Source organism: Sturnira hondurensis, unplaced genomic scaffold, assembly GCF_014824575.4.
Source record: "Sturnira hondurensis isolate 20B ecotype Veracruz unplaced genomic scaffold, ASM1482457v3 Scaffold0019433, whole genome shotgun sequence".
NCBI classification, from domain to species: domain Eukaryota; kingdom Metazoa; phylum Chordata; class Mammalia; order Chiroptera; family Phyllostomidae; genus Sturnira; species Sturnira hondurensis.
Window position 1 is genome coordinate 2,108,560 of NW_028092064.1, and position 17,564 is coordinate 2,126,123.

Here is a 17,564-nt window from a genome sequence, read left to right on the forward strand (position 1 = left end):
AGAAAAAGGGAGACTCAGCTTTTCTTTTCTCCCTTCCTATGGTTTAAGAGGATGGGGACTAGGTCTGGGTCACAATATTTACAGTTTCCTGGCCTCCATTGGCCCAGATACTCTGTGAGATGGCAGGCTCAAATCAGCCACTCAATCTTTGGGCACACAACATGAGTCAGTCTTGGGCGTGGAACCCCGGACAAGCCAGGCCTGTGGTTCTTCTCAGCTACTCAGTCTCTGGATGCACACCATGAGCCAATCTTATGTTTAGAGGCTGAGGGAAGTGGGGAGCATGATTCTGCTCAACTCTTCAGTCAGTTTCTGGGCATGTGCAGCCGAAATCACACTCAGGGCAAGCCAGCCACTGCTGAGAGTTCCTTACAAAACAGCTGCTTGCTGTTCTTAACAAGTGCCCTGCTTTTCACACAGGCCAAGCTTCCAGCCAGTCTGGAGACCACGTGAGTCAGGATCCCACATGGACCCACTCCTCTCTTCTCCAGGTGTAGTCCAGGAACCCAATTACTCTGGTGCTGAAGCCCACAGTCCCAGTGGATGTATACTGCCAATGTGTGTCTCTAACTTCATCTCTATTCTCCCCAGCAACTTTCAGCATCTAGGTACCCGCTGGTGCCAGGCTGCTCTCCCTTCCCTGGTAGGGGAGGAAGCTGGTGCTCTAACTCTCCTCCCTGTATCCTGCAACAGGGGACAGGTGGGGGCCACAGCAATCTTGGTCCCCATACAGATCCCAGGGTCCTTACTGTCCCAGAGCAATCACCCCACCATCAGTTTTGCAATGTGTTCTGCAATTTTTTTTTGCCTCGAAACTTCATATAAACTGGGATTCCATTGGCTGTTCACTTTGTTCCTCCAAAGATTAGCCAGGTTTTCCAGCTGGTAACAAGGAGAACTGGGCTCTGCTCCCACTTACATCACTGCCATCTTCTCCCAACAGTGTCATTAAATGTTGTGCAAGTTTATGATTTCAGTAGTATACTTGATGTTCTATCTAATTAAATAGTTGTCATCTTGGGGTCTGACACTTCACAGACCTCACAAGGTTGAGGCTTAAATGCCATATCTTCTGTATAGAGTTGACACGCAGAGATAGCTGTGTACAATTGTGGGGCTGTTTTAAGTTCACGTGTATCCATACAACACAAATGGTCTCAGAGACCCATTCTGTTGTTAGACACTGGCAATGGGCCACGTTTCTTTTCACCTAAGCTGCACCCTTATCTGTTTTTTTCTTGAATGTTGGATAAAATTTCTACCAAGTGATATATATTATCTATGGAACATCTGCTCACAGACCCCACTCACTGTCCCTGTACCTCTGAGGCTGAGTTCAGAAGTAAAGCTTTTTTTAATGTGGTTGTATTTGGAGGTGGGGCCTTTGGAAAGTGATTTGCTCATGAATGTGGAGTTCTTATGAATAGAATTCGTGTCCTTATTATGGAGACCAAAGAGCTCTTGTCCTTTATGCCAGGTGAGAACCCAGGGAAGATGGCTGTCTGTGAACTAGGAAGCAGGGCCTCACCAGACACTGCAGCTGCCAGCACCTTGACCTGGTCTTCTCAGCTTCTAGAACTGTGAGAAATAATTGTTAATTGTCTACCACACAGTCTATAGAATTCTGGTGTGGTAGCTCAAAAGGATGAAGACAGTTATTTAGGTGATTTTAAAATTTGTATAGTTACTTCATGTGATAAGACAAAAATCTTGATCAATTGTCTGCATTCAATGGTCTCTGTGAAGTCAGGGAAAGCTACTTCAGTGTCTTTGTGCTCTGTGTTCCTCCCTCAATGCCTGGGACATAGAATCCAGTCCATTGACTCTGTACTTTAGTGTTATTCTTGAATTCTTGATCTCTTAGAATAAGAATTTTACTGATGAATTTTGATGAACTCTGTAGTTAAAATTAATGTGTACATTTGCTACAAATTTTTGTTCTTCAATTTTTGTTACAAGTATTTCCCTTATATTACTTATGGTATAATTACTGGTATTTTTCCAAAAATATGTTACTTTTTTATATTCTCTCAGAGTTTGATTTCATCTATCACATCACCCTTGGAAAATTCCATTTTTTTCTTAAAAGGTTTTTATCTATTATAACAAGTTATTATTTAGAAAAGCTTCAATAAAGTTCAAAATTTCAAGAAGTTTTTAAACTGCACAATTTCTTGTATGATGAAAATATATTTAAGTTTCTTTCTCCCAAATAGGTAAAATAATTTATTTTATGATTCATTTCATCAATAGTTAAAAACTTTCTATTTACTATGTCAAATTTTATACACCTATAGGTTTAATTTGAGGGCTGTTTCTCCTGGTCCTTCTCATCCTCCTTCTGTTAGTTTTGGGAAAACCTGACTGAATGATTCTTTTGCTGTGGGCTGAGGTTACTCTCTAGTGTTCAGCTGAATGCTGGGCATTTAGGGAGGGTCCAAGATGACTTTGTTCCTATGAATGGTGCCTAGCAGTGATGGCTAGGATATTAAGTTTTCTGGGTCCCTTGTTTTGGTTTGTTTTATTCCATGTTGATGAAGGATTATATAATCAAGGTCTCCTCAGTGACACTGTCAGACTTGTTAAATGGCAAGTCGGGGCTCCCAGAGGGAGGTGGCAGAAGCTGTCAGGACAGTTAAGGTCTCATCTGATCCTGACATCAGCTTGAAGTCCAGGGTCTGAAGTTTGAAACCCAGACTGCACGGCACATCCTAGAAAACAACCAACGAAATGAAAAGGCACCCCACAGAATGGGAGGAAGCATTTGCCAATCATATAGTTCACAGGGGTTAGTATTCAAGTTAGATGAGGAACTTCTATAATTCGGTAGCAAAATCCCCCAAATAATGTGGTTAAAAATAGACAAAGGGGCTTGGATAACCATTACAAATTCTTCATTATTATTCTATTAGTCAGCTCAATTTTTTCCCTTTTGCACTTTTCTGCCCAGCCCACTCCCTTTCTCTGGCAGCCACAGTCATTCCCCACCCTGTTGTCCATGTCTGTGGGGCACTCATACATGTTCCTTACTAGTACCTTCCTCTTCTTTGAACCTTCATCCCCTTCCCACCTGTCCTCTGGCCACCTTTCTTTTCCTTCAGTCTGTTCCATGTTTCCATGCCTCTGGTTCTATTTTGCTTGTTAGTGTATTTTGTTCACTGGGTTCCTCTTATAAATGAGATCCTATGGTAGTTGTCTTTCACTCCTTGGCTTCTTTCACTTAGCATAATGTTCTCCAGTTTCATCCAGGCTGTCACGAAGGGTAGGAGTTCCTCCTTTTCTTTTGGGTGGGTGAAAACTGAACAACAATAAGAAAAGGCAGTTCTCTTTTTAGGTTTTAATGACATTCCATACTGTTTTCCAGAGTGGCTACAAATGTCTACATTCCCACCAATAGTGGACTAGGGTTCCCTTTTGTCCACAACCTCCCCAACACTTGTTTGTTGATTTATTAATGATGTCCATTGTGACAGGTGTGGGATGATATGTTATTGTGGATTTAATTTGCACTTCTGATGGCTAGTGATGTTGAGCATCTTTGTGTATGTCTATGTTCATAGCAGTGCTATTTGGTTTTTTTTTGCATAATCAATAAAATATATTTTATTTTTTTTGTTTTTTTAAATATAATTTTTATTTAATTCTTTTTCACGTACAGGTTTCTGTCTTATATTCCCAACCCTGCCCACCCCCCGCCCCATGCTCCCCGCCTCCCTCCCCTTTCCACCCCCCACCCTTAGTTATTGTCCATGTGTCCTTTATACTTGTTCATGTGAGTCCATTCCCTTTTCCCCTATAATTCTCTCCCCTCTCCCCTCTGGACCCTGTCAACCTGTTCCATATTTGAGTGTCATTGGTCGTATTTTGCTTGCATGTTTGGTTTGCATAGCAGTGCTATTTGTGAGGGTGTGGCAAAGTCACATTGCAGAACAGCACATGGAATGAAAGATTGCATTTGTTTTGTGGAATTACAGTTGTTCGCATGTCGAGAACAGCATGCTCTCAGTTTTATTCTGATTGAATTGAATGTATAGATTATTTTGAAGTAAATAACATCTTAACAATTCTGAATTTTCTAATTCCTGAACATGATATATCCAATTATTTAGGTGTTTAGAAACAATTCTGAGAAGATCTGTAAGTTTAGTCTAGGGATCTTGCTCATCTTTTCCTAAGTATTTATATTTTCAGATGCTATTGTAAAAGGTGCTTAAATGATTGTTATTTTTAGTTGTTGTTGATGCTAACATGTAAAAGTGCAATTGAATAAATTTTTGACCTTGAATTTTATAAACTTGCTAAATTCGCTTACCATTTCTAGTAATCTCTGAAGGTTCCTTAGTGTTTCCTATGACACAATCATGTCTACAGAAAAGGATGGTTTATATCTTAGGAGATAGAAGATTAATTAGCTTATCAATTTCTTTGAGTTATTTCAGCTGCTTGTGCTTTCCTCATACTTGATCCGTTTCATCTAAGTTATCCAATTCTTTGAGTAACATTTTTCATAAGTACAATTGATTATTCTTTTAATTTTATTTCTACTTTTAAATTTTATTTTCAATCTCATATGGAAAATTTTTTCTTTTTTGAAATATATTTTATTGATTATGCCATTACAGTTGTCTCCTTCCCCCCCTTCATTCTCCTCCATGCTGCACACTTCGTCTCCCTCATCCCCCCTTTTGTCCATGTGCATGTGTCACAACTTTTTTAGCTTGTACAATTTCCACACTGTACTTGCCCTCCCCATGTCTATTTTCTACATATCATCTATGCTATTTATTCTTAGAAACTTCCCTCCCCTTCTCCTACTCCCACTCCGCTCTTGCTAACCCTCCATGTGATCTCTATTTCTTTGGTTCTATTCCTGTTTTACTTGTCTGCTTAGTTTTAGGTGTGGTTGTTAACAATCGTGATGTTTCTCTCCTTTCACAATTCATATTCTTATCTTCTTTTTTCTTAGATAAGTTCCTTTAACATTTCATCTAATAAGGGCTTGGTGATGATGAACTCCTTGAATTTGATCTCATCTGACAAGCACTTTTTCTGTCCTTCCAATCTAAATGAAAGCTTTGCTGGATAGAGCAATCTTGGATATAGGTCTTTGGATTTCATGACTTGGAATATTTCTTTCCAGCCCCACTTGCCTGTAGGGTCTCTTTTGAGAAATCAGCTGACAGTCCGATGGGAACTCCTTTGTAGGTGAGTGTCCCCTTATCTCTTGCTGCTTCTAGTATTCTCTCCTTCATTTTAATATTGGGCAATATAATTGTGATATGCCTTGGTGTGTTCCTTCTTGGTAGGACATCTTTAGGACTCTCTGAGCTTCCTGGACTTCCTGGAAGTCTATTTCCTTTGCCAGTTCAGAGAAGTTTTTTATTATTTGTTTAAATAAGTTTTCGACTTGTTGCTCTTCCTGTGTCCCTTCTAGTACCCCTATTATTAAGATTTTAGAACATTTAAAGATGTCTTGGATGTTCCTGAGCCTCTTCATTTTTTTGAGTTCTTGTTTTTTCATTATTTTCTGTTTGGTTGTTTCTTTCTTCCTTCTCATGCACTCCATTGATTTTAGTCTCCCTTTTGTTTCCATTAGTATTTGTTTCCTGTGCATTTTGCTGCATATCACTCAGTGTAGCATTCACTTTTCACTTAATTTTTGACTAAAATCGACCAGTTCTCTCAGCATCCTGATCAACAGTGTTTTGAACTGTGCATCTGATAGGTTGGCTGTCTCTTTGTTTCTCAGAGGTGTTGTCTCTGGAGCTTCGAAGTGTTCTTCTGCTTGAGCCATAATGTTTTTGCTTGTTGATGCTTGTTACGTATGAGGGACATGGTCTTATGCGTTCACCAGGGCAGATAAACCCAGTGGCTGGGTTGTGACTGGGGTTGGGGTCAGAGAGGGAACAATGACATTTGTTCTTCTCTCTCTAAGATTTTGGTCTTTCGTGCTGCTTCCCACAAGCAAATTGGGCCCTTCTGGTGCTGTTTCCGGGGCGTGTGGGGTTGTGTATGTTCCAGGACCCTCTGGGTCTCTCCAATGAACTCTCCTGTCAGGCTAGGAGCCTCTCCCGGAACCTCAGCACCTGAAAGTTTTTCTAATTGGTGCTTTTAGGCTTCATTTGTCTTCACTGGGGCCCTGGGTTGTGCAGTCTGTCTCACTACTCTTTTTGCCTGGTTTACCTTCATGTGAATGTGCCAGCCAGCTGCCCTGCACCCTCACTGGGTCTCCCCATTACCACTCCTTGCATGGGATCTGTGAACCGCCTCCTGCATGCCTGGGTTTCTCCAGCAGCCACCACTGTTTCCTGCTGCAACCCCTCTGTAGCAGCCACTGACTCTGCCCCTCTTATCAGTCTGGGTGAATGGTTTCTTGTTGTTGGAGTTCTGTACAGTTTAATTTTGTGTGTGTTTTTATTGTGTTCTTGTTTCTAAATCTCTGTTGTGCTTAAATTTGGTTGTGTGAGGAGGTACACTATTTGCACCTATGCCTCCATCTTGGCTGGGAGTTGGAAGATTTTATTTTCATCCATAGCCCACAGTAGTTTATAATTGCGTTTGTTGTATTCTTGAGATAATGGGGGAAATGGTTGCAGTCTCCTTTACAGAGAATGAATTGATTTTGAGGATCCTAACTTTATTTTATTTTTCCACATTTTGTTTCCTTTTTTAAAAATTAAATTTATTGGGGTGACATTGTTTAATAAGATTATATAGGTCTTAAGTGTCCATTTCTATGATATATGTTCTGTATATTCATTTGTGTGCTCACTACCCAAAGTAAAAACTTCTTTCTTAAATAGAGACTTTATTTATTTACTTTTAGAGATGGGAGGGAAGGGAAATAGAAGGAGAGAGAGCAATATCGATTAGTTGCCTCCCATATCTCTCCAACCAGGGACCTGGTCCACAACCCAGACATGTACTCTGACTGAGAATAGAATTGGTGAACTTTCATTTTGTTGAATGATACTGAACCCACTGAGACACATCAATCAGGACTAAAGTCAAATCTTTTGTTGCCATGTTTTTCGCCCCGTTTCCCCTGCATGAGGGATCTGTGTGGTGTTCATCTGCTTTTATTTCTGATATTAATAATTTGGCTTTTCCCTCTTTTCTCTATAGGTACCAAGTGTTGGCTGTTTTGCTTTTCTTTGTTTCTATTTTATTGATTTAAAAAAGCTTACCTTCATTATGTCCTCCCATAACATATTTCTCTATGAACTGTTTCCATTTCATTAGAGAGCTTTATTATGCCACTTCATGCTTTGGGAATGAAGTTATGACATCACCTATGACATAAAGGGCACTTGTGATGCTATTAAATTGTGTCTATATGAAACTCCAATGACCTCCAGTCAGTAGTTTTCTTTCCAATGATCTGCATGTGATCACTGCATTAGGGAATTACTGAGTCTCCAATTCAAGTTTTCAAAACAGGATGTTGGGATGAGGCTTCTGCCAAAGTCACCAGGCTTCAAATTTTCATATAGTAGACCCTTCTGAGAACTTTTGAGCAGTAGCAGTATGGGGTCCCAATGGCACTGCATGAATAACTTCCCATTTAAGTCCCCTGGAGTAAGCATTCTCTCTTTTTCTGTTATATACTTGGGTGCAAGAGAGATAGTAAAGAATTAGGTAGAATTCGTAAAATTCTGTAATGGTCATGGCCCATATTATTCCCATATATTTCGCAGATTGGTGTAGGCTTGGTATTTTGGCTAGATTGAACCAGTGTAGTTGACTAAAAATTTTTTACCCCAGCTCCCAGATTGTCCCAAACTTCTTTGTTTAAGAAACCCTTATGATGTTATCAATGTAACAGCTTGACTCATTTGGAGTATGCTCATATCTAAATTACCTTTCCAAACATGACAATAGATATGGCTTATAGAGAATTACTATGGATTATTGCATGTTTTGAGGCAATATCTGTATCTGTTAATGTTTGCAGTGTATCATTCTTATTGGGGTATATAAATTGATATTCTCCACTATTGTAATCATGGTCAGATCTAGGAAATATCTATCATTCAGATAAACAAAAAGCCTTAGCAGTTCTTTTCATTCAGCTGGAAGAATGTGGAGAATTGAACTTATACATATATTTGTTCTCAATTCTGAGTACTAATTTTGTCCAGAGTAACCTTATCATATCAGATAGTTTTTTAAAATTAAGAATATGTTTACCATCTTTTGCCACTTAAACTCACGAGAACAGTGCTTACATGTACCCTTTCAATCTTAGAAGTAATAGGTATAATACTTGGGGTTGCTAGGTTTCATCCATTTCTTTGTTAAGCTGGAAACCACCATCTTTTGGTGAGCTTAGCACATAGTTAAAATCTTCAGCTGGTACACAGAGGTATTTAATGCCTTTTAATCTAAGGTCCTTATGACAATATTTGTGGATGTGGAGATGCTCAGTGGAGCCCATAGTAAACCATCCTAGGGAAATTACAGTGGAAGCCATCACAGTCTTGATTTAGAGGCAGGCTCTTGTTGGAAAAGAATTCCTGTCTTGGAGAAAGTAACTCACTTGATAGTAGGCTGAAAAGAAAGAGCTGAATTAATGAACTAGAAATCATTATGATTCAGCTGACATGTATTCAGGCCTTCAGAACTACACAGCTGTCATTACTTGACCATTCAATAGTTGAAATATCAAGTTCAGTAAATCCCCCAAGCCTTCACTTCTCTGCCTCTGAGATGAGGGCCTCTAACATCTAGTTGGGGCATCCAAGCTTTTGGCATCTCTGGGCCACAGTGGAAAAGAAGAATTGTTTGGGCCATACATTAAGTATACAAACACTAATGCAAACTGATGATCAAAAAAAAAGATTTTAAGTAAATTTATGATTTTGCCTTGGGCTGCATTCATAGTCATCCTGGGCTGGATGTTGTCTGTGGACAGCAGGTTAGATACTCCTGGAAGTAAGGACCTCCTTTTCTAGGGATATGGCTGATAAAGGGACCCAAGACTGGTTCTCCCTTGATTTGGGATTAAATAAGTTTCCCTTACCTAAGATTTCCCAAAATGAAACTCATTAATTCTGATTTTCTTTATATAATATTTCTTTTGAAATTACAGTCTTTTCATCTATTTGCATGTTATTCTTTCTTGGCATGACCCAAATCTTTTTCTCTGAGGATTGTTCTAGGGGAGAAAATTTTCCTCACTTTATTTGAATTTGTACCAAATACATTAATAAAGTAATCTACAATGACTTTATATTCTCTTTTCTTTAAAATAGAAATGATAGAAAAAGTCAGAGAGGCTGGGTTTGCCCATAAATGTAGAAGAATAATTTTTCTGATAGAAATATCTGAGAGATTTCTGAAAACTCAACATTCTGCCTAAGCTGAATTCTATCTTTAACTGGTTTTTGGTTCTTTAGCCTTTTCCTTGTTATATTTTCCTTGGCATAGATATCTCTCATTGCTTGTAGAAACGTGTGTAAAGTCTCAATTTTCTGGAGAGAGGAAGAGACATACTTATAATTAGGAAAAAGGGGTCTTTAGGGACATGCTGTCTGAGTGACTGAAAGGCAGAAGAGTTCTATTACCTGGGAGAACGGCCAGTCATTGGCTACTTGAGGAAGATAAATCCCAGCGGTTGTTTTGTTAGCTATAGAAATTAATGGTCAGAGACATGAATGCTGTCCTACCTTCTCAGAGGCAAGTACTTGTTATTTACTTTACCGCAATGTGCTGAGGAGAAGTACATTGAAATAACTACTTTCAATGTTTTACAATTTCTGGGGCTTTCGTGTTGGCAAATAATAGATTTGACCAAGTTAACTTCCACAAATTCAGTCAGGTTTACACAGCCATGAGAACACAGGTTTGTTGGTTTTCTTTGGAGGGATTTTCCCAGCAGGTGAGACTGTTCAAGTATTTTACAAGTACATATTCATGTTTTATTTAAGTGTCTTTATATTCTAGATATCTGTGTTGGATACTGCAACCCTTGTGTGAAAGACTGAGGTGATGGGGAGTCTGTGTGGACACATGGGTAGTGGGGCCACATGAAGCTCTTTCCACATCTACTGATCTCCATACATTACTCAGTGTTCTACGGTCACACATAGATACATGAGGTACCCGCAGTCACTGCCAATGAAAGAAGCTCTGATTTCAAAGACTAAGGGAAAGACCTGAGTTGAGTTCTTAGAAGAATGAAAATTCATGCAATATATATTTAAATGTTGCTAGTGTCTTCAATATACATATTTTCATTGGAAGTTATCCGAATTAAGAAAATTAAGGTAGCAAAATAAGGAAATGAACCAGAATATACAAAAAGTGTTTGGTCTTTAGTATTACAGCCTGACAGGTATTTCTTGTTTGTATTGTTAAATAACAAAGGGAAACATTCAATGCCTTCCCAATAAACTAATGGGTTCATAGTCTTGGTTCATAGGGTATTGCATTTTATATGGTAAATTGACATTTCTAATTATTCTAAAACCTTTAAATCAGAGAATTTATGATACATCATCTGTATATTGCTTTGTGTATTTACCACCCAAAGTCAGATCTTTTTCTTTCATCACATATATGACCCCCTTTACCCTTCAATTTGGGGTAACCAGCATGCTGTTTCCCTTCCCTTTGAGGTAACCAGCATACTCTTGTCTGTGCTTGTGAGGTTTTGTTTGCTTTTGTTCTTTGTTAATGTGTTGCTTTCAGCTTTCTTTCCCACATATGTGTGAAATCATATGGTCCTTGACTTATTTCACTTAGTAGAATCTCCCAGTCCATCCACATTGTTCCAATGGCAGGGTTTCATCTTTTCTCACTGTGGAGTAGTATTGTGTGTATATGCCTCATCTCTTTTATCCAGTTACCCACTGAGGGATACTTTGGTTGTTTTGATGTCTTTGTCACCACGAATAAGGCTGCAATGAACATAGGGGTGCATATATCTCATGTCACCCCCAAACTTAGTATAAAAATAATGAGAATATTTAAAATCATAATGTAGCAATGTGTTAAAATGGGGAGAAATAGCTTCCTATTCAATTCTAGAAACTTGATATGAAATTTCGATTTTTTTATTTTGAAACTCTGAAATTATATTTTACATTCAATATTATTCTGTACTAGTTTCAGGGCTACAGCAAAGTGGCCACACAGTTATATACTCCACAATGTGTTCCCCTTTATACTTAAAGTACAACCCTGCCCCATACATAGTTATTACAATATTACCGACAATATTTCCTAAGTCAGATTTAGATTCAGATATGGAAGCTTGATGTGTGTGAACATTTTCAAAGCTGTAATTCATAGACAGAGACAACAGTATGGTGGTAACCAGGGGGAATGTAGGTGTTAGTAATGAAAGGTAGAGGAGCGAAGTCTATGGTGATGGAAGATGAGTTAACTTTGGGTGATGGGCAACACTGCAATATATAGACCATTTATCATAAAAATGCACACTTGAAACTTATATGAGCTTACTAACTTATACCATTCCAATAAATTTAATAAAAAATTAGCACAGCAACTCATATTGGAACATATTTGAAAGAAACCTGTGTTCAGTGAAGTGCCTTGTTTATTATCACTTACAAAATCATAGAATTGTAATTTTAAGTACTTTAGAGGGTATTTTTGTTAGTATAAAATTTTAATTTATCTCTTTAAGAAGCCATACAATTCAGAAACTTGGTTAAATGATGTGTTTTTTATTTTCTTTGCTTTTAATGATTTTTTAGAGATAGGAGAAGGGAAGGAGAAAGAGAGAAAGAGAAACATCAATGTTGGTTGTCCCCCACATGACCCTCATCGGGATCTTGGCCTGCATCCCTGGCATATGCCCTAGCCAGGAACCAAATCATGACCCTCTGGTTCATAGTCCATGCTCAATCCACTGAGCTACACCAGCCAGGGCTAAATTATGTGTTTTAAATAGAGAAGTGTTAATCTAGCAGTTCAAGTTGAAAGTCTACTAATACTATCTGTCAGGTTTTATAGTATTGGATCTTTGATGATTTAAACAGCAGAGAATACATTATATACTCAGTTTCTACATCTAAATAATTTAACTGGCCAGTAGGATATTTATTCTGGGGAAATCTAACATTGATGATTAGTATGAGTAAGGGCAGTAGATAGATCCTGCATAAAGTAAGGAGTGTTAAAAAGAGAATTCGATATAGATTACCTCATATCCTCATGCTCTTCATAGGTGTGCCTTTATCAGCCTACAGCTCCCAGAATGGTAGAGCTTCTGAATACACTGGAAGCAGCAATGTGAATGAGGCAGGTAGAGTGGTCCTCACAGCTGGCTTGTAAGGAATGGTCTACCTTTCAGCACATCCTCCCTCCCCCCTGCCTTCCAAATCTATGGGAATGGAATCAGCTTGTCTATCTTTGAACTTAAGTGATTTTGAAACTTTCCTCTGGAAAAAAGAAGCAAAAAGTTTAGGTCTGTATCTGTAGCTGTCCAATTCTTCTCTCTTACTTAATTTTGTCCTTCACCATCAGATGTAGTGGAATCTGAGGAATAATTATTTAAAAAACTTTTTTTGCCTTTCTGTATTACGCTGTGTCTTGTGTTTATTTTTTATGTCATCTTATTATGCCTCCCAAGTAAACCCTGGAAGTCTCATTGGATCAGCTTCTAACACTTCCTGAAGAAAGGAAATTCTTTTGCAGAAGAGTTTTTAAAAGACTATTGATCTCACTTAATTATCACATTAATATTCTCATTACTTGTAGATATGTATTTCTTAAATAGAATTTCTCCCTCCTGATTTGATCCTTTTTAAAATTTTATCCCATACAATTCTTTCTATGATGTATGGATCCCACTTTTTCCATGTTGTTCAACTTGCTTCTAGTCTAAATACATTCCATCACAGGTGAATACTACTACTCATGTATAATCCAATAGATGATTCCTGATATGTATAAACTTAGCCCATGCCTAAATAGGACATGATAGAGTATAAAACTCTTTTTATCCTTTGTCTATGTCTATAATTCTCACCACATTGACAAAGACTCAGATGATTCCTTGTGATACAATGTTGATAGTGAAGCATTCAAGAAGATTAATGATAGTTATCACTTATTGAACGTTTATTGGGTGCCAGCCAGTATTCTAGGTATTTACTTGTAATAAAGCAACAACACAAGAGGCAGACCTTATTGTTATCCCCATTGTAAAAAAGATGAAACTGAGGCACAGAAAGGTTTCTTAGGTTGCCCAAGGTCACCTAGTAGTAAGTGGTGAGCCTCGGATTTCAGTACAAGGCAATGTGCCTCCAGAGTCCATGTGATTTGTCACTGTGCTACACTCTCCCTGAAAGGGTGTTTTGAGTATTAAACAAGAATACACTGAAGAGAATGACTCATGATCAGTATTTGTTTTCTGTAATGATAAACTGCAACTTATCACTGGGTAGCCTTTTTGAGGAACAGTTATAGGCTGGACATTTCTATTTTGTTATAAAAATATGAAAAAGTCAGTAGAATAGAATGTAAGATGGGGGTGCACAAAGAGTCCCATGGAAGGTAAGACTGGACAAGGTTTCGGAGACTGTCTAGTTCCCGCCCTTTATCTTCCAAAAAGCAGACTGAGACAGAGATGCAATTACACTTAGAAATGACTGAACCCCATGCCTTTTTACACTGGTCTTGGGCCCTTCCCATGAATATGCTGATTTTGGGAATCTGGGCACCAAAGCTCCATTTCTGAGTACTCTCAGTACCTTTTAGGAATTATAAATATAATCATGTCTCATTGTATTTTTCTCTCTATTCAGTGTCTGAAAAGAATTCTCATTTCTCAATACCTGGGATACTGTAAGAGTTTTGAAAGAAACAATACCTGTTGGTACCATAAGAGTTCATGATTGTCATGAGTCAGTGAAGTTAAAAAATATTTGGTGAAAATCTAAATAGTGTCTCTGTGTTGAGGGTTGTAGGATAGACAAAGATTACATAACTTCTTAAAAAGCCAATACTATAAAAAAGAAGCAGAAAAGTTGCTGACCGTCACAGAGTACAACTGGGTAATTGCTTTAGGGAACAATTGGCTAATTTTGTCATAATTTGATGTATTCCAGTCTGTGGAAATTTAATGAGAGATCCATGAAGACTGAACATCCTTTGAGATATAAAGGAATGAATACCTAATAGCAATTTATCATAATTGAAGTGCATTATTCAAAAAAAGACATTATTTTTGATGCTACATCAGTTATATTACAAGGTCCTCCCCACAAATATTGCCAACTCACAGGACTGACATCATGCCAATTTATTTAGAGATTTTGTTTTGCTTCTACCAGAGAGTAAGTCACTGCCTATTTGTGTGCCCAGGACTGAGAGTTTAACCAGGGTCTATGAAAAACACAACTGGCTGTGGAGCCTTTGATACTTTTCTCTGTCGACCATCTACTAAGAGTGAGAGGGAAAACCTTGACTTGTAGCCCAAACCAAATCATGTGAGGAGAAACAGAATTGTCAAGGAAAGGTGCAATAGGCTATTAAGCAGAACTCACGGATCTTCATCAAAACTTTATTGTGTGTAAACGCTTGTAGAAAATAAAAGAATGAATATATACTCCAATATATAATGGATGTATTCACAGTGTGTTCACCATTTCATTACAGGTCCCTTCTCCTGACCTCTCCTTTTAGAAACAGGCTTTAGAGAAGACTGAATGGAATATAGTAACAATGTGACAGAATTTGTCCTCCTGGGCTTTACTCAGGATCCTGGGGGCCGAAAAGCATTATTTGTCATATTTTCACTCATTTACCTTGTGACTCTGGTGGGCAACCTGCTCACTGTGGTGACTGTTCTTGCCAGCCCCTCTCTGGGCTCCCCTATGTACTTCTTCCTTGTCTATCTGTCACTCATGGATGCAGTGTATCCCAGTTTCGTTTCACTCGAATTGATCAAAGACCTCCTCTGTGGTCAAAAGACAATTTCCTTCTCAGCTTGCATGGGAGAACTCTTTCTGGAACACCTTTTTGGAGGTGCTGAGATCTTCCTTCTGTTGTCCATGGCCTATGATCGCTATGTGGCCATCTGTAAACCACTGCACTACACAACCATCATGAATAGACAGGTTTGCATCCTGCTGTTGGTGGTGTCCTTGGCTGGAGGTTTTGTTCATTCTCTGGGTCAACTTCTCGTTGTGTACAACCTCCCCTTTTGTGGCCCCAATGTCATGGACCACTTCATGTGTGACATGTACCCATTAATAGAACTTGCCTGCACTGACACCTACTTCCTAGGCCTCACCGTGGTTGCCAATGGTGGAGCAATCTGTACGGTCATCTTTATTTGTTTACTAACATCCTATGGAGTTATCCTAAGTTCCCTTAAAACTCACAGTCAGGAAGGGAGGCGCAAAGCCCTGTCTACCTGTGGTTCCCACATCACGGTGGTTGTTCTCTATTTTGTTCCCTGCATTTTTATATATGTTAGACCTGTTTCCCACTTATCTGTTGATAAATTCATAAGTGTGGCTTATACTGTTGTCACTCCCATGTTGAATCCTCTAATATACACTTTGAGAAATTCAGAAATGACGAATGCTATGAAGAAACTGTGGTGTAGGAAGTTAGGTATAGATAGGCTGAGAATGTGTCATTCATATTGAATGCACCTGTTACTAATTCTGAAACAACAAAGAAGTAGTTCATTCTAACAGTGGCTGAATTAGTCAACACAATGAGTTTTCTTGGGATGGTTTTCTTTATTCATAGAAAGTATGAAAAAGTATAGCAAATTGTCCTGTGATGTTAAAATCAATCTAACACAGAAATTCTGAAGGGTGAGTAAAAAGGCACAGATAGTTTTCCTGTTATTAACAAAATAAACTAAGTTCACCTTGTAACTTTTTTTATTGTTCAGTTAGAATTGTCCTGATTTTATTTCTGTTGCTCTTCCCTGTCCCACTCCACCAACCCCCACCTCATGGTCAATGTATCCCACACTGTGCATGCCCACGAATCCCTTATTCATGTTTCTTGGCTTGCCTCTTCCCCTTTTCTCTACTCCCCCCTACCTCCTCCCCTCTGATCATTGTCAGTTTGTTCTCTATCATTTATATTGAAATGTGCTTTAGAAGAATTTATTTTTCCCTTAGAAAGAGAAAAGCAAGCTACCTTGGAAATTTTAGTTTTACCCCAAATAATGAGAAATCAATTTGGCTAATGTTTAGAATGAATGTATAATGTGAAAACAATTGTATGTATGTATGTATGTATTGCTGTTCAAGTACAGTTGTCTCCATTTTCACTCCACTATGCTTCTCTACCCCAGCCATGTCCACCTCCCCCCGTAAACTTACTCTCCTTGGCTTTGTCCATGTGTCCTTCATACATATTCCTTTATGGCCCTCCCCTTATTTTCTCCCAGCATCCCTCTTCCCATCCCCTCTGGTTACTGTCAGTTTGTACTTTATTTCAAAATTTTGATGTTTGTTATTGTATGCATACAACAGGTTTTAGCAGCTGCCTTTAGCATTTTGTCTTCCAGATTATTTGTGTTCCTCACTGTGATGCCTGTGCATTTCAAGTTCAGGATGTCTAGATGGGAGAGGATACCATATTTGGTTAAATGCACAATCATGGAACAGTTCTGTTAGATTACGATTTTGGATTCATTCACAGGTTGGGATGAATCCAAATGGGATAGTTGACAAAAAAAAAAAAAACCAAAACACCAGATGCTAGTTCTTGATTAGAGTATAGAATACCTTACTAATCCAAGTTGTAAACATCTTTTCACACCTTTCCTCACTAGTTATTATGTGCCTTTTTCCCATTCTTCCAAGTGTAGATGAGCTTATTTTGACTTTATGACACTGAAGATTGGGTAAAGAAATGTATTATTTTACACAGCAATGTGTTCCCTAAAAGTTGCCTTAATCTTCAATACTTTAAATTGTAGACTTAATAATTATTTGTTTTTATATAGACAAAATTTTGTTTTTCAATCTTATCTTGAAAAAGTTTTATTTCCTCAGTGTGTAGCCTCTTCAGAATACCACAAAGTAGGAAGAACATAAATTACTTCCACTGTATTTTAGGAACATCATCTGTGTTTTGTAAGAGTTTCTATACTTTCTAACTAAAAACATTAAAACCTTTCTTACTTCAAAATTTTATTATGTATTTCTTCATGTATACCAATAATATATGCAATTTATACCAGAATATGATCAATATTGAAATTACTGTGTAAACCATTCCCCTCCTTCTTTCCAGATATAATCTTAATTTTCAATTTTGTATTCATCCTAGTTAAAAATAGTTTAACTGCATATGTATGTATCCTGAATTTATAGAGTGTACAGTTTCATATTATTTACCTTTATTAAAATTATGCTACATAGTACTACGTTTTCTGTCTTCTATCCACATTGTTGACTTCTTCAGATTTAATATTCTTGTTGCTCATCTCTGTAGTCCCACCAGTTCTGTGTTCTGTATTATTCCATGTCTAAATATACCACATGTTTTGAACCCATTCAGCCATTGTCCTACTGTATGCTGCCCTGGACATCCTGAAAGAAATTACTTTGTGTTGG

General features: G+C 38.1%; 1 protein-coding gene across 1 annotated transcript; it reads left to right on the plus strand.

Moving 5' to 3' along the window:
* Window positions 1-14,639: 14,639 nt before the first annotated feature.
* On the plus strand, window positions 14,640-16,963 carry LOC118974512 (olfactory receptor 4A5-like). The gene is made up of 2 exons (XM_037027967.1): window positions 14,640-15,577; window positions 16,845-16,963. The coding sequence occupies exons 1-2, from the start codon at window positions 14,682-14,684 to the stop codon at window positions 16,888-16,890; spliced, it is 942 nt and encodes a 313-aa protein (XP_036883862.1). The 5' UTR covers window positions 14,640-14,681; the 3' UTR covers window positions 16,891-16,963.
* The last annotated feature ends 601 nt before the right edge of the window (window positions 16,964-17,564 follow it).